The sequence below is a fragment of the Myotis brandtii genome, unplaced genomic scaffold (assembly GCF_000412655.1).
Source record: "Myotis brandtii unplaced genomic scaffold, ASM41265v1 scaffold89, whole genome shotgun sequence".
In the NCBI taxonomy this organism is placed as follows: domain Eukaryota; kingdom Metazoa; phylum Chordata; class Mammalia; order Chiroptera; family Vespertilionidae; genus Myotis; species Myotis brandtii.
The window spans coordinates 1,450,035-1,474,998 of NW_005371645.1; the positions used below are offsets into that span (position 1 = coordinate 1,450,035).

Consider the following 24,964-nt stretch of genomic DNA (forward strand, 5'->3'; position numbering starts at 1 on the left):
AGCCCGCGACCCCAGGCGGACTGTCCCCGAGCTTCTGGCCGCCGGGAAGGGCTCGCTGGCCGACGCCGGGCTGAAACAGTGCACTTGGCTGGGAGCCCAGAGCAATGTGGGAAGGGGCAGCGTTTCCGAGCCACAGATACTGCTGCCATAGAGGAATGAGGTTCGAGCTTCTGATTTTTTTAAGAATAAGCTGGCAAAGAAATTTTAGTGGGAAAATCCCAGATTTTTGAACCTTTGCAACTAACCCCACAAAATGTTACACACTGTGCAAACGAGCGCACCCAGCTGGTATACACACTGTCTGTCCGAAATCTCTAATGGAGAGTCTATGTCTTGCTTCCCGCGTTCTTCTCCCATTAGAATGGGAATATCAAAATTCCTATTTTCAATGAAGTGTGCTTCCCAAGCCTCTTGCACATTTTCTTGGACAATTCGATGCTTCTTAACAAAACACGACTGCCCTGCTTGTATCAGAGTTGTCCTGGTGGCTGCTGGAACACCTTTGCCCAGTGCAGCACAGAATTGGTGATGGAGAAGTGAAACAGCCCCGCAGGTGCGAAGAGAACCACCCCTGGGGAAAGGCTCAGGGCAATGAAGAATAACAAACGACTCAGTCCCCCCAGAAGCCAGCCAGCCCTGACTACAAGGCCTTAGCAGAAGACAACTCTGACACCTGGCTTCCCTTCCCAATGCTCCAAGACCCAAGCAGAGTAAAATGTACAAGGAAACTAGCGTTTTCCGATCCTTTTGGCACACCCCTAAGGACAAAGTCGGAAAGAAAATAACTGTATCAATTCCTCCTGTGAGTGGAGAGGGGACTCCCAGAGGGAGGTCAGGTTTCACCCTGTTCCTTCTCAGCAGGTGCAGCTACCTGGACCATCACAGGGAAGTCACGCCCGCCCGGAGGACCCGCCGTGTGGACAGCCCTCTGCACATGAATTCATCTGTGCTCACGGAAGAGGACAGGGTGACGTGACCGTGCTAACTGCAGTTCGCTCCGCAGCGCGGGGAGGAACTGATCATCGCAGTCTCTGCCCACCATCCGTCACCCCTGAAAACTCTCCGCATCGCAGGAGATGCCAATTCTTCGCGTGCAGGCCAGCCTGGGATCTTACAAGTGATAACCCACAACCAGTATCACAGTATCGATGATTAGAACAAAGCTGTACAACTAAGTCACATTCTGAGCACAATGTGTCAGATTCTTTATATGTATATGTATACAACTTTAAGCTCAATCCTCCAATATAAACTGGAGGGTAGGTATTTTGACTTTTTGTAGAGTAAGTGCAGAAGTGAGCTAACTTGGACAAGGTCAGATAGTTGGTAAAGGGTGGTTTTTGAATTTGGGTATTTCTGACTCCAGAGTCTTAACAACTAAGCTTCGTGTTCTCATCAGCACCTCAAGCTAAAGCCTAAAGGCAACCCCACACTTTATGCTAAGGAATCAACGCATTGAGCCAATCACCATAATGGCTATTATCATTATTATTAATCTAAATAGAAATTAACCATATTATTAATCATATCAGTGTTGATAAAACAAAGGCCAATAAACCTCACATCTATATGGGGCAGGTGTGAGAAGCACAAGTCTGAAAAGGATTTAGAAAGAAGAAAGGAAGTTCAAGGATTTGGCTTATACAAAGCCAACCGGAGGCCCGGGCATGCCCGTCTCTACCCGAGAGCGGAAGGGAGAGCAAGGCCCTGGGCCCAGTGCAGCACCAGTGGGAACTCAAGGTCACGGCCCCCGTTCAGATGGAGGACAGGAGGAGGCCAGTCTGTGGGACCAAAACAAAACTTCGCTAGAAGGAAACTTTCAGAGGGAATGATTTAAGCTGTTTTTTGGTGACAAGTGTAATTTTCAAATGCTCAAAGTTCTTATTTCCATTTTAAGTTTAGAAATAAAAATAATCATGTTTTCAAAGGGTCTTGTGGTTCACCGTGGGGAGGGAGTTTGGCTTGGTTTCCATCAATGAAGGTTCAGGTCTTTGGAGGTTTTCTCTTATTTGGAGGCAAAATTTAAGCCCGACAGAGGCAGTGGACGTCCCGGGGGTCATGGGGCCTGTCCTGCCCTGGCCATCACAGCAAAGCAGCCTGGAGAAGGCGCAGCGGGCGGCGGGAGCCGGAGAGCCGCATGTCAGGGAGAGGCTCTTCTCATCTTTCATCAGGGGATCTGCTTACCAAAATGTTTTAAAAGCAAAAGAACATTCTAGAATAGCACAGTCCAATACTACTTTCTATGATGATAGAAATGTTTTCCACTTGCACTGTCCAAAATAGCAGGCAGCCACTGGCCATTTAAATTTAAATTAATTTAAAGTAAACACAATTTAAAGCTCCAGTTCTCAGGTGCACCCGTCATATTTCAAGTGCTCTGTCCTGTTATACTTCCATAGTCCGACCTCCACACCTGCTAGTGCGTGTATGACTCTCCTTGTAACTCCCTCTGTGCGGCTCCCACACAGACAAGGGCTCAGAGAAGCGCACTCCGTGCTCGGTCTGCAGCAGGGCCAGGGCACCGAGGGGCGTGAGGAATGTTAGCAGGAGTGGGCACAGCAGCGGATGAGGAAGTGGGCCACTCAGTCCTCTCGTCCATTCTCACATTTTCTTCCTAGCAGCCTTGCTGCCCGATAGAACTGCTATATCATTTCCACAAAATTTTAATATCAAATGATTCCTGTATCTTAAGAGACAAGTCCTGTGGATGACCATAATAATAAAGGTCAATAATCTTCTCATGAGAATGCTGTCAGTTTCCCTCGAGGTCCTGCCTTTTTTCCAACATTAAGTAGAAAATTTGTTTTGTTTTTCATATATTTTTCTCTATAAAACAAGGAAGTTGTTGGATGTCCAAACTTCTCCTCACAAGATGTCCTAAGGATCAACTCGAACTGTTAAGTCAGGAATTAGCTCATGTTTTCTGTAAAAGGCTAAGGAAGTACTTTAGGCTTTTACACACTAACAACTACTGAAATCTACTGGGAGTAGCCGGTCAGCAAAACCCGTGAGTGAACACTGAAATCTTCATTCTTCATGAAATATTCTTCTTCTGATTTTTTTAACCATTTAAAAATGTATATGGCTTGTAGTTCCTACAAAAACAGGCTGCGGGATTGGCCCCCCGCCACCCCCTGCCGCCGCCAGTGTTTGCCAACCTCTGTCCTCAGGTTGCTCCCAGTCAGCGCTTCTCATTCAAGAAGAAGGTCCTGAAGTCACAGAGACCTCCTGGCGCTGATGGAAACTAACCCTCCCGGACAGCAGACAGCAAGAGGCCCAGGAGCTCCACAGCCAGCAGGTCTGGGGCGACCAGGAGCCTGCGGGCAAGTGCTGGCTCCACGGGGTGACGAGGAGCTCGGAGGCGGGAGCAGACCCGGACCAAGCTCCTGGGAGCAGCTCCAGCGGCTGTCACCCTCGGCTGAGCAGACAGAGGAAGGCTCAGCTGGCCTCAGGACCCTTTTATAAACCAGGTCTGCCCAGACTCCTGTTAGTCAAAATCTTGATCTCCTCAGGTTTCTGCAAGCCCATTCATTATGCCTGCTCTGCAGTTACGTTCTCATCAGTTAGGCATTAATACATTGTGCATCAGCTGACCCGGGCCGTGCAGAGTGGTACGGCTCCTGGAGCACTCTGCAAAGCCAGGGTTCTAAATAGAGCTGTGCAGGCAGTGAAATATTTATTTTCAAATTCATCTGTGTACATTTAAAAAATTATCGCTCTCTAAATTTCCTTTAAAATGTCTGGCCTGCTGCTCATAAGTCAAAAAAATATAATCTCTTTTTTGTAGAACTCCAATTGGTGACCTGCACTAAAAAACAAGTCAGATTGGCTACTTGCTGTTAGATGATGGGTGTTCGGGCCTCATGCAACTGGTGTTACGTTTAAAAAACATGCCCCAAATGCCCGGGGGACCTCATGGGCCAGGCTGCTCCAAGACTGTTTGCCTTCATCAGTTAAGAGCCCCAAATTCCCACAGAGCAGCGGAGTGCAGAGGTTCCACATAAATAGAAAAAGCCAAGTAAGATGCGGAGAAGGCAGTGCAGGCAAGGAGGTCCGACCACAGTCTGTCTTTCTGGTTCCACATCGGTAGTTCTTTCTTGCTATATTTTGCAAAATGAGCAGAGCAAGTGTTTGTTTCAAAAACACCAAAGGAAAAAAGGCTCTGGATAAATACAGACCCTACATTTCCAATAACATTCAAGTTCCTGCATGAGGTGTGCCCTAAACTCCTAGAGACGAGGTGTGCCTGCGATGTGGCCAGTTTCAACACCTGAAATGTATCCGGGTGAATCTGGTAGGAAATCAAGTTAATGATCTCGTGAGACTTACAGTATTTCCCATTGGGGTTGGCCCGGAAATACCATAAAAATGGGCACATGTTATAAAATGTGGTCTATCAGTAGGTCTAGTCCAGCCGTGGGCAAACTACGGCCCGCGGGCCGGATCCGGCCCGTTTGAAATGAATAAAACTAAAAAAAAAAAAGACCGTACCCTTTTATGTAATGATGTTTACTTTGAATTTATATTAGTTCACACAAACACCCCATCCATGCTTTTGTTCCGGCCCTCCGGTCCAGTTTAAGAACCCATTGTGGCCCTCGAGTCAAAAAGTTTGCCCACCCCTGCTCTAGTCCAAAGCAGAAATGCACAACTATATGGAGAAAAGGAGATGCGCCCGTGCTTGACACCCCGGACAGACCTTCAGTATGACTCTTCTTTGTCCTCACTCCCGGCTGCTCAGGAGGACTCGACGTTAACAGGAGGCTGGCCTATCCAACCCTGACACCCAGCCTTCTGCCCCGCGCTACTTCCTGGGCAACTTGCCAAAGCCAAAGCCAAAGCCAAGCCTCCTGACCAGGGATTCCCTCACATCTGTCGCTCACATTGATGAGAGGAAGTCAGAGAGTTCAGTCTACCCCTATAGGAGGAGGCTGGGCACGAAAAAATGAGGGAAACAGAATGGAAGGGACGCGGGCTTCAAGTGGGAAAGAAATGTGGCCGTCACCGTGACCAGGGGTGTGGGCCACGGAGGGTGCAGAGCAGGCTGGCGGCTTCTCCAGTGCCCACGCCTGGCCGGAGCCCCAGATTCTCACTCAGTAGACAGAGGTCAGGAATCTAGTGATGATTTAAAAAGCTTTGAGACCTAGATCTTGATGATGATAAAAATCATATTCATTCTGATGTGCCTTCAGGGCTGAGAAACACTGCACAATCTTTTGTAAATAAGAAACTGAGGCTTACAGACGCAAGTCCCTGTGCCAAAATCAGACAAGTTTGGATTTGAGATGTGAGCAAGGGAAGAAATCACCAGGGCTCCCTGGGGGGACGCAGGGAGGGCCCGCCACTGTGGACACCTCGGCCCGTCCGGCTCTCTGCTGACTCGGTGCCACCCTTACATCTGCAGGAGACTTTTCTGGCAGATGGCAGTGAAGTGTTTTAATGTAATAAAGTCAGGTGTATTATGAAAATACTCTCACAGATTAGAATCAGATGTCTTGAAAAGGTGCCTTTTTCAATTTCACACAAGTATGAGATCCAGGCTAGCTAAGACCCTGGCAGCTAAGTCCATTTTTCTGAATCTCAAACAATTACTACTTTCATCATTACACCTACAACAAGGTGTAGAAAGATTTCAGACTGAAAAGGTGGAAGAAAAGAAAGCTGGGTGTTGGGTGGCACCTCTGCGCAAATTCCACGCAGGTGCTTCTGGTCCCAAGCTGGCACCACCCGGTCCCTGGCCAGTGTGAGGCTTGGCCAACGACAGCTAGTCCCCTCATCCAGGCAACATTATTCAATGAACAGTCTCGAGACCTACTCTGGCCTGGGAAAGCAGAGGTCAGCAAACTATAGTCCGAATCTGGCCCACCTGTGTTTGTATGGCCCTTCAGCTGAGAATTTTTTTTAATATTTTTAAACTAGAGGCCCGGTGCATGAAATTCATGCACTCGTGGGAGGGAAGGGCGTCATCCTGGGCCTCCCTCTGCGGGAGCTGAGAAACACTGGATTGTGGGGCTCCACCATTGATCACCCCAAAGATATAGGCCCTGCCCACCCGGCCGGGGCTCTGCAATGGATTGCCCCCACAGAGGGAGGCCCCGCCCAACCACTACAGCACTACCGGCCAGGTAGCCTGGGCCTCCCTCTTTGGGGCAATAGATTGCACCCTGCAGAAGGAAGCCCTGCCCACCCACCAGTTGGTGGCCTGGGCCTCCCTCTTTGGGGCGATCATGGAGCCCCCAAATTGATTCCCCCGCTGGCCGGTGGCCTGGGCCCCCCTCTGCAGGGTGACCATGGGGTGATGGTGGGGCCCCCAACCAATCGCATCGCACCCGCCTTGGCTGGCCTGGCACCAGTGGGTGTCATTGCATGGTTGTCCAGACAGTTGTTCTGCTATTCGACCATTCGGTCAATTTGCATACTATGCTTTTATTATTATAGACTAGAGGCCCGGTGCATGAAATTTGTGCATGGGGGGGGGGTCCCCTCAGCCCAGCCTGCACCCTCTCCAATCTGGGACCCCTTGGGGGATGTCCGACAGCCGATCCCCAGGATCTGGCCTAAACCAGCAGTCGGACATCCCTCTCACAATCCAGGACCACTGGCTCCTAACTGCTCACCTGCCTGCCTGCCTGATTGCCCCTAACTGGCCCCCCTGCCAGCATGATCATCCCTAACCTCCTCTGCCTGACGACCTGACCGCCCCTAACTGCCCCCCCCTGGAGGCCTGATCCCGCCCCCAATGGGCCTCCCCTGCCGGCCTGATCTCGCCCACGACTGCCTTCTCTGCCTTCGTCCCCCCACCATGGGTCGTTTGGTCGTCCCTCACTAACCCCCCTGCCGGCCTGGTCACCCCACACAGCCTGCTGCTCAGTCGTTTGGTCGTCCCTCACTCACCCCCTTGCCAGCCTTGTCTCCCCACTCAGCCTGTTCGGGCGTCTGTTCAGTTGTCTGTTCGGTTGTTTCGGATGTAATGGCCCTGGCTCTTTATATATATAGATAGTTTGGGGAGAAATCAAAACAAGGATATTTCATGATAAATGAAATGGCATGAAATTCAAATTTCAATATCCACCAGTGGATTCTGATTGAAACTGCTGCTCATTCGTTCACACATGTGCTGCTGTTTCTGCATTGCTGCCGCGACAGACTGGCCCGCAGAGCCAAGAATACTCACCCTCTGGCCCTTTACAGAGTTTGCTGACCCCTGGTCTAAAGGAAGAAAAGAGTTAACTATTAAGCCAAATTCCTTTTGTAGATTTAATGAAAAGTTCCAAGCAAATGTGGCAGGTGAAATAGTTCCTTTATATATACAAACTTGAAACTGAGAAAACGAGGGAGGAAGGTCGACTTCATTACCTAGCCACCTTGACAGCACCTTTAAATGTCATCAATCAGTGTGTGCCTCGCACGACTTGCAAGGGCTCATTATAAATTGCAGCGCGAGGGCCCCTGACACGATCCAGGGACCGTAACAGGACTCTGGTGACGTAATGTGATAAAGGAGATTTCTCTCTCCGTTCAGTATGGCACGGAGCTGGAGAATTTCCCAGGAATTTAATTTCCAGAGTGCCACCTTTGACTACTCAAGATAATTCCGCCCAAGCACTAGGCATCCTTGAAGAAAACTTTATCTTTTCTGGAAATGCTTGTCATTGGGCGTCGTTCTCGAAAATATAAATTTGTAGCTATTTTTACCAATGAGACAGACTAAATCCAGGATGTAGATTTCCCAATTAGACTCTTTTTAAACATCTGTTGGTAGGCTGCATTTCACATTAGTTATTTGAGCAAAGCACAATTTGATTAGGCTGTCTGAAACTAAGCCAAAGTCTGCAAAATAATAGCTCAATTAAATTCTGTTTTGCTTTAATTTGTCTTGGATTTTCCTGAGATACTGTTGCAAATAATCAAGCAAACCAATTCATTTCAAAATGAGAGATTTAGGTACCTTTTCCACCTTCTGTCCAAGTTTATTTAATGGTCTACTCCATCTTCAGTATGCTTCACTGAACTTTCATCTTGACACCAAATACAATTCTATATTTTGCCTTTAGTCTCCTTTAATTTTCTATTCTTATGAATTAAAGTTCTATGCCATTAACATTATACCTTAAACAGATTAGCAAACGTACAAGGCGAAAAGCAACCATGAGGCAGTCAGACCGCACTGCGGGGGTTTCCGATTTTCACTCCGTGCTTGGCAAGATGCAGGCCGGACAGACCTGGGTCCTTTTAATGCTGGGTTTACGCCCTTGAAATGTTCCTGGAGAGCTATGAACCTGAGACACCTGCCGCCTCTCCCACTAAGCAGCATCACTTTCCCTTTCTGGTTGGTTCAGCTATTTGACTACTCACTCCCTTGCCACTCACTCATTCACTAACCCATTTTTGAAAGACACATCTACAGATTGCCTACTTCGTGCCAGGGGCGTAGGATGCCAAAGCTTCAAGATTCCAGATGCGGGAATAGTCCCGTGGCTATTCAAACAACCTACCTTTAATTCATGTAAAATTCTGGGAAGACCAGGACAAAAGAGAACCCAGGATGGAATTTTAGAACAGGATAAGCTTTATTTATGCCCAAATGGACACATTTAGAAAAAGAATGCTCCATGAAGACAATGCTGCTCACAGGAGTAGCAGGGAGGGTGATGACAGCAGCGGGCATTTATTAAGCGCTTGCTGTGTGCCAGGCTGCTGGTATCTAGTTACCACTCCAGGCTGCTGGTTTCTAGTTACATCAGCTGGTCTTCACCACAGCTTGGGGAGCACTGGGGTCACCCCTTTTATAGATGAGGAGCCTGATGTCTTCCCATCCAGTGTGTTCAACCACAAGGACACTACGAGCAAAAGGTAGTCCCGTTATGCTGCTTACACATACAAGTGAATAGTGATGATAGCAAATGAATTACAATGTAATATGGCATTCAGCAGGTAGTCCTTTTCCTTTTAAAAGGAATTTATATAATTATTAGAAGAACTACCTTTTCCGAGAATTTACTATGTCTCAGGCACTGTGCATGCACTTTTCACACATTAATCACTTAATCCTCACAATCACTTTCAGGGGTTGAGGTAATGAGCCACGTTCTCTGGGTGAGAAATGAAAATGCAGGGAGCTTCAGCGACTTTTCCTAGGTCACACAGCAGTAAGATAGTGCTGGGACTTGAACCTGGAGCCTAACACCAGAGGCCACGCTGTTAACCACGTGCCTCATCTCACACAGCCTGATACACATCTCTGAAAGTCCCACCACGCTGCTGAGTTCGTATGGGGATCCAGTGTACCAGATCCTGTGCCTTTAAGGACAAATCACTCCTCATGGTTGACCATGAAGAGATATGTGGTAAGAATACGGTTTGACTGGTCTTGAATAAGGAGATAGGGAACAGCACAAAGTATACGTTGAATTTTAGATGCTATTTCAATAGTTACCAATAGGATCCATTAGGCTTCCCAGAAAAAATAATCCCAAGGACTTCTCTACTCTGGTATGTGATCAGTGTAGACCAGTGATGGCGAACCTTTTGAGCTCGGCGTGTCAGCATTTTGAAAAACCCTAACTTAACTCTGGTGCCATGTCACATATAGAAATTTTTTGATATTTGCAACCATAGTAAAACAAAGACTTATATTTTTGATATTTATTTTATATATTTAAATGCCATTTAACAAAGAAAAATCAACCAAAAAAATGAGTTCGCGTGTCACCTCTGACACGCGTGTCATAGGTTCGCCATCACTGGCGTAGACTATGTCAGATAAACCTGTCAAGCTTGGCAAACAGAAGGCCCCACAACACCACTGCCAAACCCAGTGCCCGGGCAGACCTGGCCACTCAGTCCGGAGCTGGAGCGGGCCATTCTGCTCAGAGCCCCTCACCTGCCCCTGGACAGAGCCGCCGCCAACCAGGTCCCCTGAAGCCTGTGTGGGTGGCTCTTGATTCTGCTCCTAAAATAAGGAACAATCCCTTTCTGCTGCCGAATAAAGAACGAAGCAGACGGAACTCATCCACAGCTCTGAGAGCAGCCTCCTCACACCGATCCAACAGGGAGCACCTGGCCTGCAGCCCCACGGCCACGGAGCTCAGGGGAACCCTCCAGGCCACGCACAGACAGCAGCGAAGAGGAGCAGGGGAACGGGGCAGAGAACGACAGGCAGGGAAACAGCCCTGCCGTGGCTTCTGGCTTCCTTCTGAAGAAAGAGACAGAGAGATGATCCTCTTGGAATTAAAGTCAAACAACTTGGTCGCCGGGGCCTGGTGTCTAAGTGGCAGGTGACAGAACAAGCATTATTTGAAGCCTGGATTGTGGGGGCTGGACTGCAGGTAGGAGTGGACCCTGAACGTTTCTGAACAGCAGAGCGACATGGCCTCTAGGGCAAGACTAGGAGAAATGCTGAGGGGAGGGGCAGGTTGTCATTCTTTGCCAAGACCCAGCACGTGCCAGCTGAGGTCTGGGGTCCCAGAAAGGAATGGATAGAAGACCTCAGCGGAAGGAGAAGTGGCAGATCTGAGGACCAGTAACGTGGGGGGATGAGACTCTGACCTGTAGGGCCTGGCGGTGAACGAGATCAGCTGGAGTAGAGAGAAGGGGAGTTGTGGTGATGCTCAGCTAAGAAAGACATGGCCAGGCGGTTAGGAGGGCACAGACAGCGGGGAGTCCTCGGTAGAGAAGGAAGAGGTCAGAGGTGCCACCAGGCAAGACCAAAGGAGCTGGACTCTGGGCTGGGAAGGGGTCTGTGTCCAGAAGAGCCTGGGGGGCAGAGCGATTGCGCCGTGGAGCCCGCGGCCTGCGGGGAGGAAGGGGAAAGAAGGCAATTTCCAAAACCGTGAGTGAGCCACAGGCCGAACCAGCTCCTGGGAGGTCAGACAGCTTGAGGTGAAGATGAGACTGAATTTAGTGACAAAAAATATTCAAGGAAACAAGGAGGAGGAAAGGCAGCTTTGGGGGAGGTGGGAAGGAGAGCGGCTGGTGGAAAGGAACAGAGGCAGCAGCGGCAGGACGTCCGGGTCAGAAGCCCGTGGGCCCGAGGGGCCGGAGGCGCAGCCGGGAGGACTGAGTCACGCGAGGCTCTGAGCGCCGTTCCACACCCACAGCCCGTGAGCGCTCACCACGGGTCCTCACGGGATAGAAGCGGCAGGACGAGGCCCGGCCCCTTTGCCCAGGCGTGTCCTGGCAGCTCTACGCCCTCCCGCTGAAGTAGTTAAACATCTGTACTTGGAGGAAGGGAAGTTCTTTCTGACCGGCGGCAGCAGGCTGGGCCCTTCAGCCACGAGGAGTGATCACTCTGCAGTTTACTGGGCAATAATTTGAAACTCAAACAATCTCAACAGCAAGGCTGCAGTCCACCATAAGTTCAAAATGGGGTATGTTCTCTTTAAAATTCTGAGAGCGACTAAATATGACAACCATCTGATGTATGAAAATTATTCACAACCAAAAACAGACAGTCTGGAAATAGCCGGGATGACTTCATTTAGACAGAATTACCCAAATCTGTTTCTAATATACACAGTACACATAATAAATTTTTACAATATGACAAGGAAAACAAACTTAATAAAAGTTCCCAATCTTTTGTTACACAAGCATGCTATGCCCATGCTATGTTTATAATAGTTTGCTCATGATATCACAGCTCAGTAACAAAGGCCCGGGCAATACAAAAACAGTTACTAAGCATGACATCAACTCACAACTACCGTAATTACATCAGGACACAAATTTCCCAAACCGTACATTTTCCAAGCTGCTTCTCCATTTCAACGGCTGCCCTTGGACAATTACTTGCAGTTGTCTGCAGGCTTTGAGTAATACTCCTCTTTCTTCTCTTTCCCAAGCGTCATTTCCCTTCAGAAAGTGCATATTTCAATTACAAGCACTATTTTTCAAATGTGCCCATAAACATATGTCCAGATTAGGAGACAGTGCTGTCCAGTGGTTGGCGATGAGCATCAGGGCCCGGCAGCTCTGCTGCCGTTCCTCCCGCCGCCCGTTGCCGGGCCTGGAGCAGCTCCGTGAGGCGGCCGGATGCCATGGAGAAGAGCCCAGCTCTGCCACTCACCAGCTGTCTGGCCCTGGGCAAGGCAACTTCTCCGATGCCTGACTGCCCTCCTCTACAAAACGGGAATGCTAACAGACCTTACCCCCTGTCAGTGATGGCGAACCTTTTGAGCTCGGCGTGTCAGCATTTTGAAAAACCCTAACTTAACTCTGGTGCCGTGTCACATACAGAAATTTTTTGATATTTGCAACCATAGTAAAACAAAGACTTATATTTTTGATATTTATTTTATATAAATGCCATTTAACAAAGAAAAATCAACCAAAAAAATGAGTTCCCATGTCACCTCTGACACGTGTGTCATAGGTTCGCTATCACTGCCCCATGTGGTGAGCACACAGCACACTTTCAGCGCCTGCTATTTAATATAATACTATTGCTGTCATATTTTGGGGACTCAGTTTCCTGTTTGAAAACCTGGCTTAAATTATCCTGACCCACAGTGAATTGTGTACTTTTCTAATGTGAGGGCAAGAGTTCCGTCTTGGTCACATTGCCTGGATATAGGGAGGTTCAATGAATAAAGTTTGAATGAATGAATGAATGAATGAATTCCCTATAGTTACAAAAGTGAAAAATATTATCTCACAGAAATTGTTTTCATACTTTTTCTCTAACAGCTTGCTTTCATGTTCCGGCAGCCAATGTTGATAAATACCTACAGCCCAATTAAAATGATAAGTGCTGGGGAAAAGGGTATCGCCCTGAGATGTCCGAAGCTCATTTCTCTAAGGAGCGAGCTTCTCCATTCGCCAGCCCCGTCTCCCGGTGCTGGCAGCACGGGCCCTGGCTTCCCGGCAGGGCTGGCGGCCAGGGAAGCGAGACTACCCCGTTGTCACTTCTGCTCCGTGGTGCTCGCACCAAATGCTGTTATTCCAGCTTCAGGAAATTTTCTAACCACTGGCCAGGGCCCAGTGCTGTGTGCTAATGAGTTTCAGATTGGAGGACTCACTGTGCATGTGTCAGGAAAGGGACACGGTTCATGGTGAGGCGGGGGCAGGGAAGAAAAGACACACAAAAAGGAAGAAAAAACAGTAGTTTAAAAATGCTGGCTACTCAAATTGACAGGGAACGTGACCTCTGCACTTCATCGAAATTCCTGCAGACTTACAAAATCAAGGCTCTGCTTTTATCACACACTGAGCTCGTGGAAGATGGAAACCACTACATCACTTGACCTTGCCGTGCCCTCTCTCAACCACAGACGATGTTGTGTACAAAAATTCTAAACCAACTGAAGATGTTAAAAAAAGCTTTAACTTTTTGCATTAGACTTGATATTACTATTTTGTTTCTTGAGATTTTGCCTAGAAGGTTCACACAGGAAAAGAAGCCAATCCCAGGAGAAGAATGGGGTCACGTGGGAACACTGCCACGGCCCTCCGGTGGGTGCCGGTCGCACCGTGCTTCTTGCAGAAGAGCAAGCAGCCCCGAGCCTCCCTGCCCTGTTTGAAAGCCACCCAAGACTGACTCACGTCTATTTGCTTACATTAACAGAACATTAAGACCCATTTTAAACAACTTAAGGAAACTCAAGCCCTCTCAGTTGGTGATTCACTTCTCTGGACGCTTCTTCTCTCCTCAAGGTAACCCACAGGCTGAGTCTCAAGACTTCTCATCATGCCATCATCGTCCACCAGAGACCCCTTCTCAGAAAGCTAACTCACGACTTTTTCTGAGTAATGAGGTTAATTTCAACCTTTTCTTTTCTTTTCTTTTCTTTTCTTTTCTTTTCTTTCCTTTTCTTTCCTTTCCTTTTCTTTTTTTCTTTCCTTCCTTCCTTCCTTCCTTCCTTTCTTTTTCTTTTTCTTTTCTTTTTTTGCCACACTTAGTACTGGCAACTTTAAAAATCCAACTTTCACATCCTCAAACTGTCATCAACACTTTTTTTCAGACATTGTCAATAAAATTGATTGCTTGCAGTTCTGAATTCTGCTCTGCACATGGAAACAATATAATTTGTTTTACAGTCTTTTTCGATGGGGGCAGGAGGGAACAGAACCGGCCCATCCGCGCCCCGGGCGGCACGGCACCGGAGGAGTGCCAGCGCCTGCGTCTGCTGAAAACGGACAAAACTCCCCGACGCACGAGCCCTAACCCTCCTGCTGTCCCGCCTGCTATGTCTTCCTGCCAGAGGTGAATGATGTTTCTGGAACATTAATACGTTCATTAAATCCTAACTCCCTTCCTTAAAATACCCTGCACTTTGGCTCAGGGGCGTCTGACAGCTTTGTTGTAATGTGTGTGGGGGGCCCCCGGGCTACAGTTGTTGGATGCCTCATACCTCCAGCCAATCTGTTGCTTTACAAGTGTAATCTAGGTATTAGGGCGCTGATTGTGGAACCACGTTGATTTGACATCTTCAAATCAGTTGTATATCATAGAAACCACTATGGGTGGTGATAGACTCCCATGATGCCCAGCAACCATACATCCCTCTCACTCCCTAATCTGTGAGACTACAAAACACAGCCCCCACCCCCTGCCCGAGGCACAAGTGGACGACCAGCAAGGGTCCAACAGTGTTATTCCTAATTACCTTTTTTTTCACTCTTGATCCTCTGGCTCTCATAATTAGTTACCTGGGGCTGCAATCCAATTTGAAGTGATGACAAGAAAGTGATCCATGAAAAAGTAATAAGTTAAATCCAATTCCAGCCTTCCTCTAATTAAATGCACATGGAGCTAATGACTCCAGCCCCGGCATTCCAGTGATAATGGTAATTAGCGAGGTGGGAGTCACTCTCTTTTTCAACACTGAAGGTGTAAACCACAAGGTAAAATAGTAGGAGCACTCTTAATTACATGTGTCATTCTGTCAGCAATTTACACATTTTTGACCAGTCAACGATGTTTTTCCCCACCTCCTAGCCCCAACAATGGTTATAACATACTTTTCCATGTTCCAACACATGGAAGTACGTAAGAGCACTTCACCCTGGAGAATAAGAAACTGCCTTTCTTTGCTGCTGCTCACGGCTGTGACACACACAGGCAAGGTGACAATTAGATAACTATGCAGGTCTTGGGCCCCTGCACTGAAATCCAGATATTGACAGTGGAATTGGTTTTGGGTGGCTTGGTTTTATTCTTGCCTATGATATGGAAAATATAATGATTTATCTATGGAAAACATGGCACTCAGCAGCTGCTGAGCAGTCCACATGGAAGGAGAAGCCGTGATGAGCTGGCCTGTGGAATTAGCTTATCTGTGGCCCTATACAGCCCGTTCCCATCTTGGTGCTGCCACTGTCTGCATGCTCTGGAGCAGGTCACTTAACCTCTCTAAATTTCTAAGTTTCACTTTCCTCACCCAGAGAATCCTATATAATAAAAGCCTAATATGCAAATCAACCAAACACGGAACGACCGGTGGAATGACCGGTCGCTATAACGCGCACTGACCACCAGGGGGCAGATGCTCAACGCAGGAGCTGCTCACAGCCTGCAGGCCCCAGGCCAGCCAAGGTGGGTGCCAGCAGGGCCCCCTGCCCCCGACTGTCCCGCTGGTCACCCCACAGAAGGAGGCGACCGGTGGCAGGGGCAGGGCCGACCAGTGAGTGGGCCGGCGCTGCCCCCGAAATTGCCCTGCCTGTCACCTCCAAGGTGGGTGCCAGCAGGGGCCTCCCGATCGCCCCGCCAGTCACCCCACAGATTGGCCCTGATCACCGGCCAGGCCTAGGGACCCTACCCGTGAATGAATTTTGTGCACTGGGCCTCTAGTAATTTAATAATCATTCCTGTACCATAGGGTAGCTGGGGCTTGTCCACATTACACATTTACTAACCATTAATTATCTGTGTATATGGTGACAAATACATGCTTACATATAAAATGTTAGCATCACACTTGCATTTTAAGGCTTAGATACATATAACTAAGGTGACCATATAATTAAATGTCTGAACTGAGCTACTTCTGAGAATGAGAATTATCAGTAAGTACACCCAGCCAGCAGACTGGGCAGCCCAGGACACAGTCACCCTGTGCTGCTGAAATGGACGAGTGAGTGAGCTCACGATATTACAACTAAACTCAGAATTTTGGGGGACAGCAAGGACAAAACATTATTTTAGAAAAAAAATAAATTCTTAAAGCGAAGATATTAAACCCAGGCAACAAGATGGGCTTCCTGGGGTCGTGAAACCCTCATCACTAGACACAGGGTTCTGTGTGAGGGCTGGCCTGGGAGGAGGGCCCCTGTGCCGCCACTGTTTTATCGGGTGTGTGATCTGAAAGATTTAATGACGTTTCTGAAATATCATTTCTACTGTATTGTCTCTTATCAAGACTCATTTTTTTAGGTTTTGGGATTCTCCAAGGTCAAGTGATAAAGGTACTGAAATTTCAACACTTCATACCAACTTAATGGCAGGGATGCCACCTGTAGACAATGTTAATTCTACACATTTTAAAAAGAATCTGGCTCCTTGTCCTGAATTATCCACTTAATTAATTCACTGCATAGGGATATTTTTTAAGGGTCAGTATTTCAAAACTATCCCATTTTACTACCTACAGCATAAAATTGTGGTTTTCTCAAAAGGTTTCCGCTTACCAATTTATTCCCATGGGAATGAAGGAGGTGGTAAGGTTCTATATGGCATTCATGCAAAGTGAAAATGCCGCCTAAAGCATGTTTTATGTAACCGCAAACACATGCCGAGGAACACCTGCGGACCTGGTCTGAGAGCCCCCTCAGGTAGAGCAGGCGTCCTCCTCATCCTGAGCCGCCAGCGGGCCAGGGGCTCACCTGCCAGTGGCGCTCCTGGGCCCTGGCCCCGGGGGCCACACCCTGAGGGGGGGCTGTGCCTGGCCTGACCTTGGAAGGGAGGGACAGGCCAGAGGAAATCTACCAGGTGATGGGTTCAAATTCCAATGCTTTCGTGTTGGCCTGAAGCTGTGGCCAGCTTCCCACTGCGAGCATCACGCAGGGTGACTTTCTTTCCTAACCTCCATGCTGCCAGAATCCACATGTCCTTTACTTTCTTAGGAGAAAATGTGTCATTTGACTTCCTTCCAGTTTACGTACTCATGCCAACAACTAGATGCTTATAGAACCAAAATGAATTACTACCCAGAAACGGTGGTCAAAGTTCCAAAATGTGATCAATAAAATTGCTCATCTACTCACAAATTAATCTTCAGCCAGTAAAGTTCCACATTTTCCAGCTTATGAGCACACCTGCACTATTAAGCATTTATTTCACTTGTTTAAGCAATCTTCAGAAGTATATAAATATTTATAAAAGTAAGCCTACTACTTTTACTTACATATAATTTTCTTTTTGCAGCGAAAACTTGTTAATTTTTTACAACTCAGAAGCATTCTGAAGGCAGGCTCTGTGTCTCCCACAGTCTCGTATCCGTGGGCGTCACTAAGATGTTCCCCACACTGCAGCTGTTCGAGAAATGTCCACCAAGTTGCATGTAATTAACTCAGATCATTCTGATTCTGAATTTTAGATGAGGCCAGTTTTCATTTGTATCATTCATGAAAAATTGGCAAAGCAAATAAAGACTAAAATAAGAGGCTATTTAGGCTAGTAAGTATTTTTAAAGAACTTGGGAAGCAGTATCTATACTCAGCCAGTCCTCTCTATAAACCACAATGTCACCCAAGAATGTGGTAGCTCAGATTTTGTTCAATATGCGTAGCAAAGAACATGATTCTCTCTTTACGCTGTTCTCCCTGAAATTAGTTGAAATTGGGGATGTTTGACTACATTTTGTGCTCTCTATCGAGTAACCACAGAGAGCTCCTCTAACTTTCCATGTTCTTTTGTTTGCATCACCAGTCTGTGAAGCGGGGAGCGCTGCCAAGCCTGAAGCAGGGAAGTGTGAGATATGCTTAAAATATGAGTCACAGTGTATTTGGGGATTTGGGTTGCTTTCTTTCTCCTCCAGCTATCAGCAGATCAAATTCTTCCTCCCTGTGCAGCCTCCTCCATGCAGAAGGCCGGACGTCTGTGAAAATAGGTCTCTAGCAACGAAGGGAGGGGTCAGTAAGGAACAGCGCTGAGCCGCCGGCGAGGCATGCCAGGCATGTTCACACGCACAGGTGACCCCTCCTGTGAGTCCCAGAGCCCACATACGTATTTTCAGAACGGCATAACCTGCATGGGACCTCGGCCAGTCATTTCTGCCTGGCTGTGGAAGGCCTGCCAACTGATAAAGCTCAGTGAACCTGCATGACCCCACCGGGCAGCCGAGGAGCCATCCTCCATGCTGCACGCGTGCGCACACACACAGACACAACCAACTCTTTCCCACAATCAATTCCTAAAGCTGATCTAAATTCTCTGCTTGTCCAGCCTCCCACTGAGGGTAGGGAGCGACGTGAACATCTTCATTAGCACAAGCAGCATCAAGACGGCCCCTCAGCCAATGCGTTAGGTCGCCCTGACGCTGTCCTTGCCAAGAAAAATGAGGCTCTATCATACTGTTCTGCAGCTGAAACACCACAACAGGCAAGAAGAACAGCGCCCCAAAGGAACCCCCTGAAACCCGACTTCATATACTTAGCCCTAAAGGAACTTCATTCATCTTGGAAAAGAAGTTACCTAAAAATGCCATATGAGGGAAAATAAGTCCAGTGTAAAGAGTGACACGTGGTATTCCACACTGCGGGCAGCGCCCAGGCAGCCCGGACGTGCACGCGGTTTCCTTACGTCTCTAAGCTCAGCTCCACTCTCTGTCAGCGTCCACCCCCAATAACAGAGACTTTCCCCAGACACTGGAGGCTGACGAATCCCGGGTGTCAGGCTGTGCGAGAGCGGACAGTCACCAGGATCGCCGAGTGGCAGGCTGGCTCGCTCCATGCGCGTGAATGCATTAGCATTTTAATGGCATCCCGTCGGCAGGACAGGTCCCAGTGCCGCACTGCGTCCCAGCAATGGGCTCTGCTCGGGAGTCCACAGTGCGGCCTCCGCTGCTGACCCCTGGAACACCAGTCCCAGCTGACGACGGAAACGGTACAGTGTGATCCTTCCAGCTTATCCGACTCTTGAGAAACAGGCTCCCAGCTGAAAGGTCAGTGCCGTCCCAGCCCGTCCCCCGGAGCTGTCCGGAGGCCTCTGCACGACAGCCCGGTGGGCAGCTGGACGGCCGGCTCTGCCCTCATTAAAACGGCCGTTCCGTTCGTGAACACCGAGCAGCAGGGGGCTCGTGAGGCTCTGCCCAGGAGGCGCGTTGGGAAGCGCTGGAAACAACGTGCACCCACCGTCCGGCCAAGTGCCACCACGGCGCCCAGCCTCCCTCGGCGGCCATGCTGTCCCCGGGGGCGCAGGAGGATGGCTGCCCGAGGTCGTGTGGCCGCCGCCAGGGAAGGTGCACTGGGCAGTGGTTTGCTCTGATCTGAGAAGAGTCAACACAATCCAGAATCTGGGTTGACTTCGTGATCCAATGATTTAGCACCGAGTTCTGCCCTCAGCAGCAGTTAGAGATTCTGTCCCGAGTGTCCGTGTGGGAGACCCACTCAGCCCCAAGCCAGGACGCCACCCTCCGCTCTGGCAGGAGCGGCCGCCTCGGCCTGCACCACCCTCTCCGGATGGGAGTGCCAACCCCGAGTCAAGGCTCTTTGAAGTTTGTATTAAAGTGTTCTACTCCGATAGAAAATCGAAATTAAACTTGTATAAACTCACTCCTTCCCACATTGTGCCTGAAAGGAGAAGTCACTAACACAGTACTTCTTGGTATCTTTATAAAAACTGCTCATCACTTTTTATGAATAATTCAGAAGTATGTGGAAAACATCCACTCAGGACAAGAGTGTATATGACAACCATGACCGGGTGCGTTAAAAACAGCAGCCTCTTCAGTCCCGGGAACAGCTCCCGAGGCTGGTGGCATCGGGACTGACAGTGGTGTGTGGCGGGCCGACAGTGGTGTGTGGCGGGGACTTTTCTGCAACGCAGGGTGTCCAGCTGCATCCCTGCCTCTACTTCCCACTTCCCAGCGTGTCAGCCGCACCACCGCTCCCCCAAGCGTGAAAACTAAACACCAGACACTGCCCACTGTCCCCTGCCCCCCCCCACTGAAGGAGGTATGTGTGCACCCCATCATGAGGGACCGCTTAGACCTGTCGACAGAGAAGGTGGCGATGCATGTGAGCACCGTGACCCTCTCTCATAGCGAGCGGCCCAAGCACCGCACCTGCCCCCGCGCATCGGCCGACTGTCCTGACCCCAGCAGGTCTCACCCAACGACAACACGTTCGGGTTCAGCAGACCTTTCCCTGCGACATCACACTCCGCTGGGAAGCTGGTGGCACCTCCACGGAGGGCTGCAACGTGACTGCCACCCTCACACAGCCCCTGGTCAGTGCTGTCCACGTGGGTAACGTCTTTTACTCTTAAAAGAATTGCTACCTGGCCCTCGGCCGTGTGGCTCAGTTGGCTGCACGCTGTCCGGTGCACTGACAGGCTGCGGGTTTGATTCCCGCTCAGGGCACACACCCAGGTGCTTTAAAAAAGAACGTTACCTGCAGGGCTGGCTGCTTGTCATTCCTCTTGGGCGACTTGATCCCGCTGACCTGCTGCTGCTGCTGCTGCTGAAGAAGGAGCTGTCTTGCCACCTGAAGGGCCTGCAAGGAAAAGTGGAAGAGACAGGTCTCCGTTACCACAGGTCAGAGCAGCTGCGCCGGGACTCCACGGGGCACTTAAGGACGAGCTCCCGCCCTGGCCGGTCTGGCTCAGTGGATAGAGCGTCGGCCTGAAGGTTCGATTCTGGTCCAGGGCACATGCCCGGGTTGCGGGTTCGATCCCCAGTAGGGGCCATGCAGGAGGCAGCCAATCAATGATTCTCTCATCATTGATGTTTCTCTCTCTTTCTCTCTCTCTCTCTCTCTCTCTCTCTCTCTCTCTCTCTCCCTTCCTCTCTGAAATCAATAAAAACATATGGAGGGTGGGGGTGAGGGGAGAACAAGTTATCGTCTTTCCCAATTCCAGGCAAATGGAACAGCAAACAAAACTTTCCACCCATCTAAGTTGAAAAACATTCCTGAATCTGTTGACATTCTCTTAGGTTTAGTCAGTTTCACAGAGTTCTTTAGGCACAGCAACCCACCTAAGCAGACATTTTCTCCCCACCAAAAATCAACACGGCACGCGGAACACGGCCATGAGAATGTGAGGGAGGCGGCGGGGAGCAGCTGGGAGGCACCTGGCAAAGGCAGAAACGTCGGAGACGAGGCACCCCCCCCCTCCAATTCCGCGGGGGGAGCTCGGGAACTCAAGGTGAAAGGAGCACGTTCACCTCATCCGAGTCCAAAACCAGGAAGAGTTAGGTGGCGCGCACAGTGGGTGACGTCACTTGGGAAGGAAGACGAACAGGGGAGCTCTACTAAGGGAGCCTCGGTGGACTGTGTAAGGGGAGGACTTTCCATATTTGACCTCTAAGTCGACTTGAAGGGCACGTCCTGCACCTCTGAACAAAGCTGGTGTGTCTCCCAAAAATGACTGTCTATGGCTTATGCCAGAGGAGGGTGTTATTTAAAGGCAGCGACTACTGCGGTGATACGAATCGGAGGTAAAGCAAACGGAAAACAGGAGAGTCCTCTGAAGTGCAGAGTGTATGTTTCAGTTCTGTCCTGTTTTAGGTAAAGGACAGTTGCCATACAACATTACATTAGTTTCAGGCACACAGCATAGCGGTGCTGCCTTTATATACTTACAGTGTGTCACCAGGCTATGTCCAGTCACCACCCATCACTGTGCAAAGTGAGTACAACATTATTGACTATATTCCCTGTACATTCAGACCCATCTTTTTAAAAAGTTCAAATACAAAAGAAAAAAGTGTGTCACTGGTAAATCCTCCTGGGGACACTTGCTGTCAAAGAATTTACTCCGAGTCTCAGCCAGCCACACCCAGCACAGGGTCAAGGCCAGACGACTGACGTTGGCAGACTCTGAGCAAGAAAATCACGTGAGAAGCGATGTTTTACTTCAGCCCATTAGCCGAGAACCAGGAGTGTGCACGTGGAAGGTGTGGAGCATGTTCACTAAAGGAGGAACGAGATTTCCCCGTGACTTCCCAGTAAGACTGTTATGTGCGCCTCGAGGAAGACGCACACACAGTGTACCTGGTCATCGTACAAAAGGTCTGAAACTAGAGTATACATTGCGCACAATGGACTTATAGTCTATACTAGAGGCCCAGTGCACAAATTCGTGCACCAGTGGGGTCCCTCAGCCTGGCCTGTGGGATTGGGCCAAAACCAGCTCTCCAACATCCTCCAAGGGGTCCCGGATTGCAAGAGGGTGCAGGCCAGACCAAAGGACCCCATCAGTGCACAATTGGGGCCGGGGAGAGACTCGGGAGGGACCGAGGGAGGGCTCCAGGGCGTGTCTGGCCCATCTCACTCAGTCCCGATCAGCCAGATCCCAGCAGCAAGCTAACCTACCAGTTGGAATGTCTGCCCCCCTGGTGGTCAGTGCACGTCATAGCAAGCGGTTGAGCGGCCTTAGCATATCATTTGATTGGTTGAACAGCTGACCGGATGACCAGACACTTAGTATGTTAGGCTTTTGTTATATAGAATAGTAAAAGCCTAATATGCTAAGTGTCCAGTTGTCCATTCAATCAATCAAAGCGTAATATGCTAATGATATGCTAAGGCCGCTCAACCGCTTGCTATGACGTGCACTGACCACCAGGGGGGCAGACATTCCAACTGGTAGGTTAGCTTGCTGCTGGGATCTGGCTGATCGGGACTGAGTGAGATGGGCCAGACATGCCCTGGACTGCAACCTCTCGCAATCTGGGACCCCTTGGGGGATGTCAGAGAGCCAGTTTCGGCCTGATCCCGCAGGCCAGGCTGAGGGACCCCACCAGTGCACGAATTCATGCACCGGGCCTCTAGTAAGAAAATAATGATTTCTGCTTTAAGGAGCTATAGCGACGTGGTGAGGGGAGGAAGGTGAGGTGGCGTGAGGGGAGGTTCCCGTGCATCGAACTCGGGAGAGGGAAAATGAGTGCCAGGATCATGGTTCATGAGCAGGCACACGAAATTGGTGAATCAGCAAAAGTTGTGCTTCTCCTAGAAGGGCAGCCTGACTAAATTAAGCTCCTAGCGGGAGCACAGTAATAGCCTCTGAGGGCACTCTGTGAGGTTAAGTGGTGCCTTTGTGTCTCAGAGGCACAGAGGCTGTGGCATACAGGCACCGAGGATAAGCGGCACAAAGCAAGGACCTGGGGAGAGATGGGGCCCCCTCCCTACCACAGCCTCCTGTGGGCGGCCCCGCCCCTGGGCTCACCACAGCCAGCCCTCAGGCAGCTCGGCTATGGTGCCTGGAGAGGGGCAGTGGGCGGAGGCCGCCTCGTGGAGCTGCAGGGAAGGGGCTGCCTGCAGGGCCTGGGCCTGAGCCCCGCCTGCCGTCTCCCAGGAGATGCCCCACCCCTGGACTCTGGCCTCCTTGTCTCCGTGGAGACGCTGAGCACATGTGTAGGTGTAAAGCGGGCAGAGCGAGGCTTCCATGTACATCATGTAAGGGAAACAGTCCCCTTCCAGGCACCGCCTGAGCGGCTCCCTGGGAGGCTCCACGGCAGGCTTTGACCTGGGAAGGGAACTGGGACATATTTTAAGTGTGGCCATCAGAGCTCCTGGAGTAACAGCCTGACCAGCTGCCAGTGGGGAAGCAACCAGGGCCTGGATGACAGTGAGAGGCTGTGTGTGGACAGCAGAACGGTCACTCCGTTTCACACTGAAACGGAGTGGAATCAGGACAACTCCACACAGTTACAAATCTCCATTAAAGCAATTTGCCACGTTTCACTAAATATTTAGAAAACAGGTACTCAATCTCTCTATATAAAAGCCTAAGCGAGCAAACAACCGGTTGACCAGTTGCTATGACGCGCACTGACCACCAGGGGGCAGACACTCAATGCAGAAGCTGCCCCCTGGTGGTCAGTGCACTCCCACAGCCAACCTCCTGCGGCCCCTCTTCCCCACCCAGATTGGCCCCGATCACCTGCCAGGCTGAAGGACCCCACCCATGCACGAATTTGTGCACTGGGTCACTAGTATTTAAATAAGTTTCAGAGAATCTAATAATCAAGTCCTCAACTCCTCATTTCAGCAAAAGGGATGATAGTGTCTTTTTTTAAAAAGTCACACATACAGAAAAAAGCTCTTCTTATATGAGCATGTTCTCATACATGTACTTCAGCAAAGGAGGCACAATGCAGGCCTCAGACCTACATGCCGACTGGGCCGCTCTCTGCAATGACCATACATTTCAAAGTAGCTATGGAATCCTGGTTTGAAGAGGGAAAAGTCAGACCCAACATGGGGTGCCTGAACTTCCATAACCACACCACAAATTCCCGCTCACACAGAGACCCACTGAAGAAGATAATCAGACAGAGAGACCAGGGTAGGAAAGGCTGAGGAACTTGTAGAAAAACAAGAGGAATTTTAGTAAAACTGCTGGAGAGAGAAGGTATAAGATGGAGATGTGTAAATTAGCTTCCAAATTTCTCCTCAAAAGAGTGCAAACAGGTAAAATAGCTTCAAATAAATACTTGGGATGGAGAGGCAACACCAGTGCAAAGAATTACTCGCCTGGACATGCACTGCTATGAGTTCCTGCACACAGTCCCCGGCCTGATCACGGTGTGGGGCCCAGGGGGAGCAACGCACTACCACCCCCAATCTACTTCCGTCTCAGCCAGAGTTGTTGTTGTTGTTGTTTTTAATGATTTCAGAGAGAGGGACAGGGAGAGAGAGAGAGAGACATCAATGATGAGAGAGAACCATCAATCGGCTGCCCCCTCCACGCCCCACATTTGGGATCAAGCCTACAACCTGGGCATGTGCCCTGACCTGGAATTGAACCCTGTCCTTCCTGGTTCATAGTTCAACGCTCAACCACTGAACCCCACTGTCTGTG

General features: G+C 49.6%; 1 protein-coding gene across 14 annotated transcripts in view; it reads right to left on the bottom strand.

Moving 5' to 3' along the window:
• The window catches only part of FOXP1 (forkhead box P1), a 305,369-nt gene that overhangs the window by 122,243 nt on the left and 158,162 nt on the right, over positions 1 to 24,964 (bottom strand). For all 14 annotated transcript variants that reach the window (XM_005885061.2, XM_014532393.1, XM_014532392.1 and 11 more), the window contains one exon: positions 20,551 to 20,652. In XM_005885061.2, the coding sequence (XP_005885123.1) occupies positions 20,551 to 20,652 (102 nt within the window). The remainder of the gene's footprint in view (positions 1 to 20,550; positions 20,653 to 24,964) is intronic.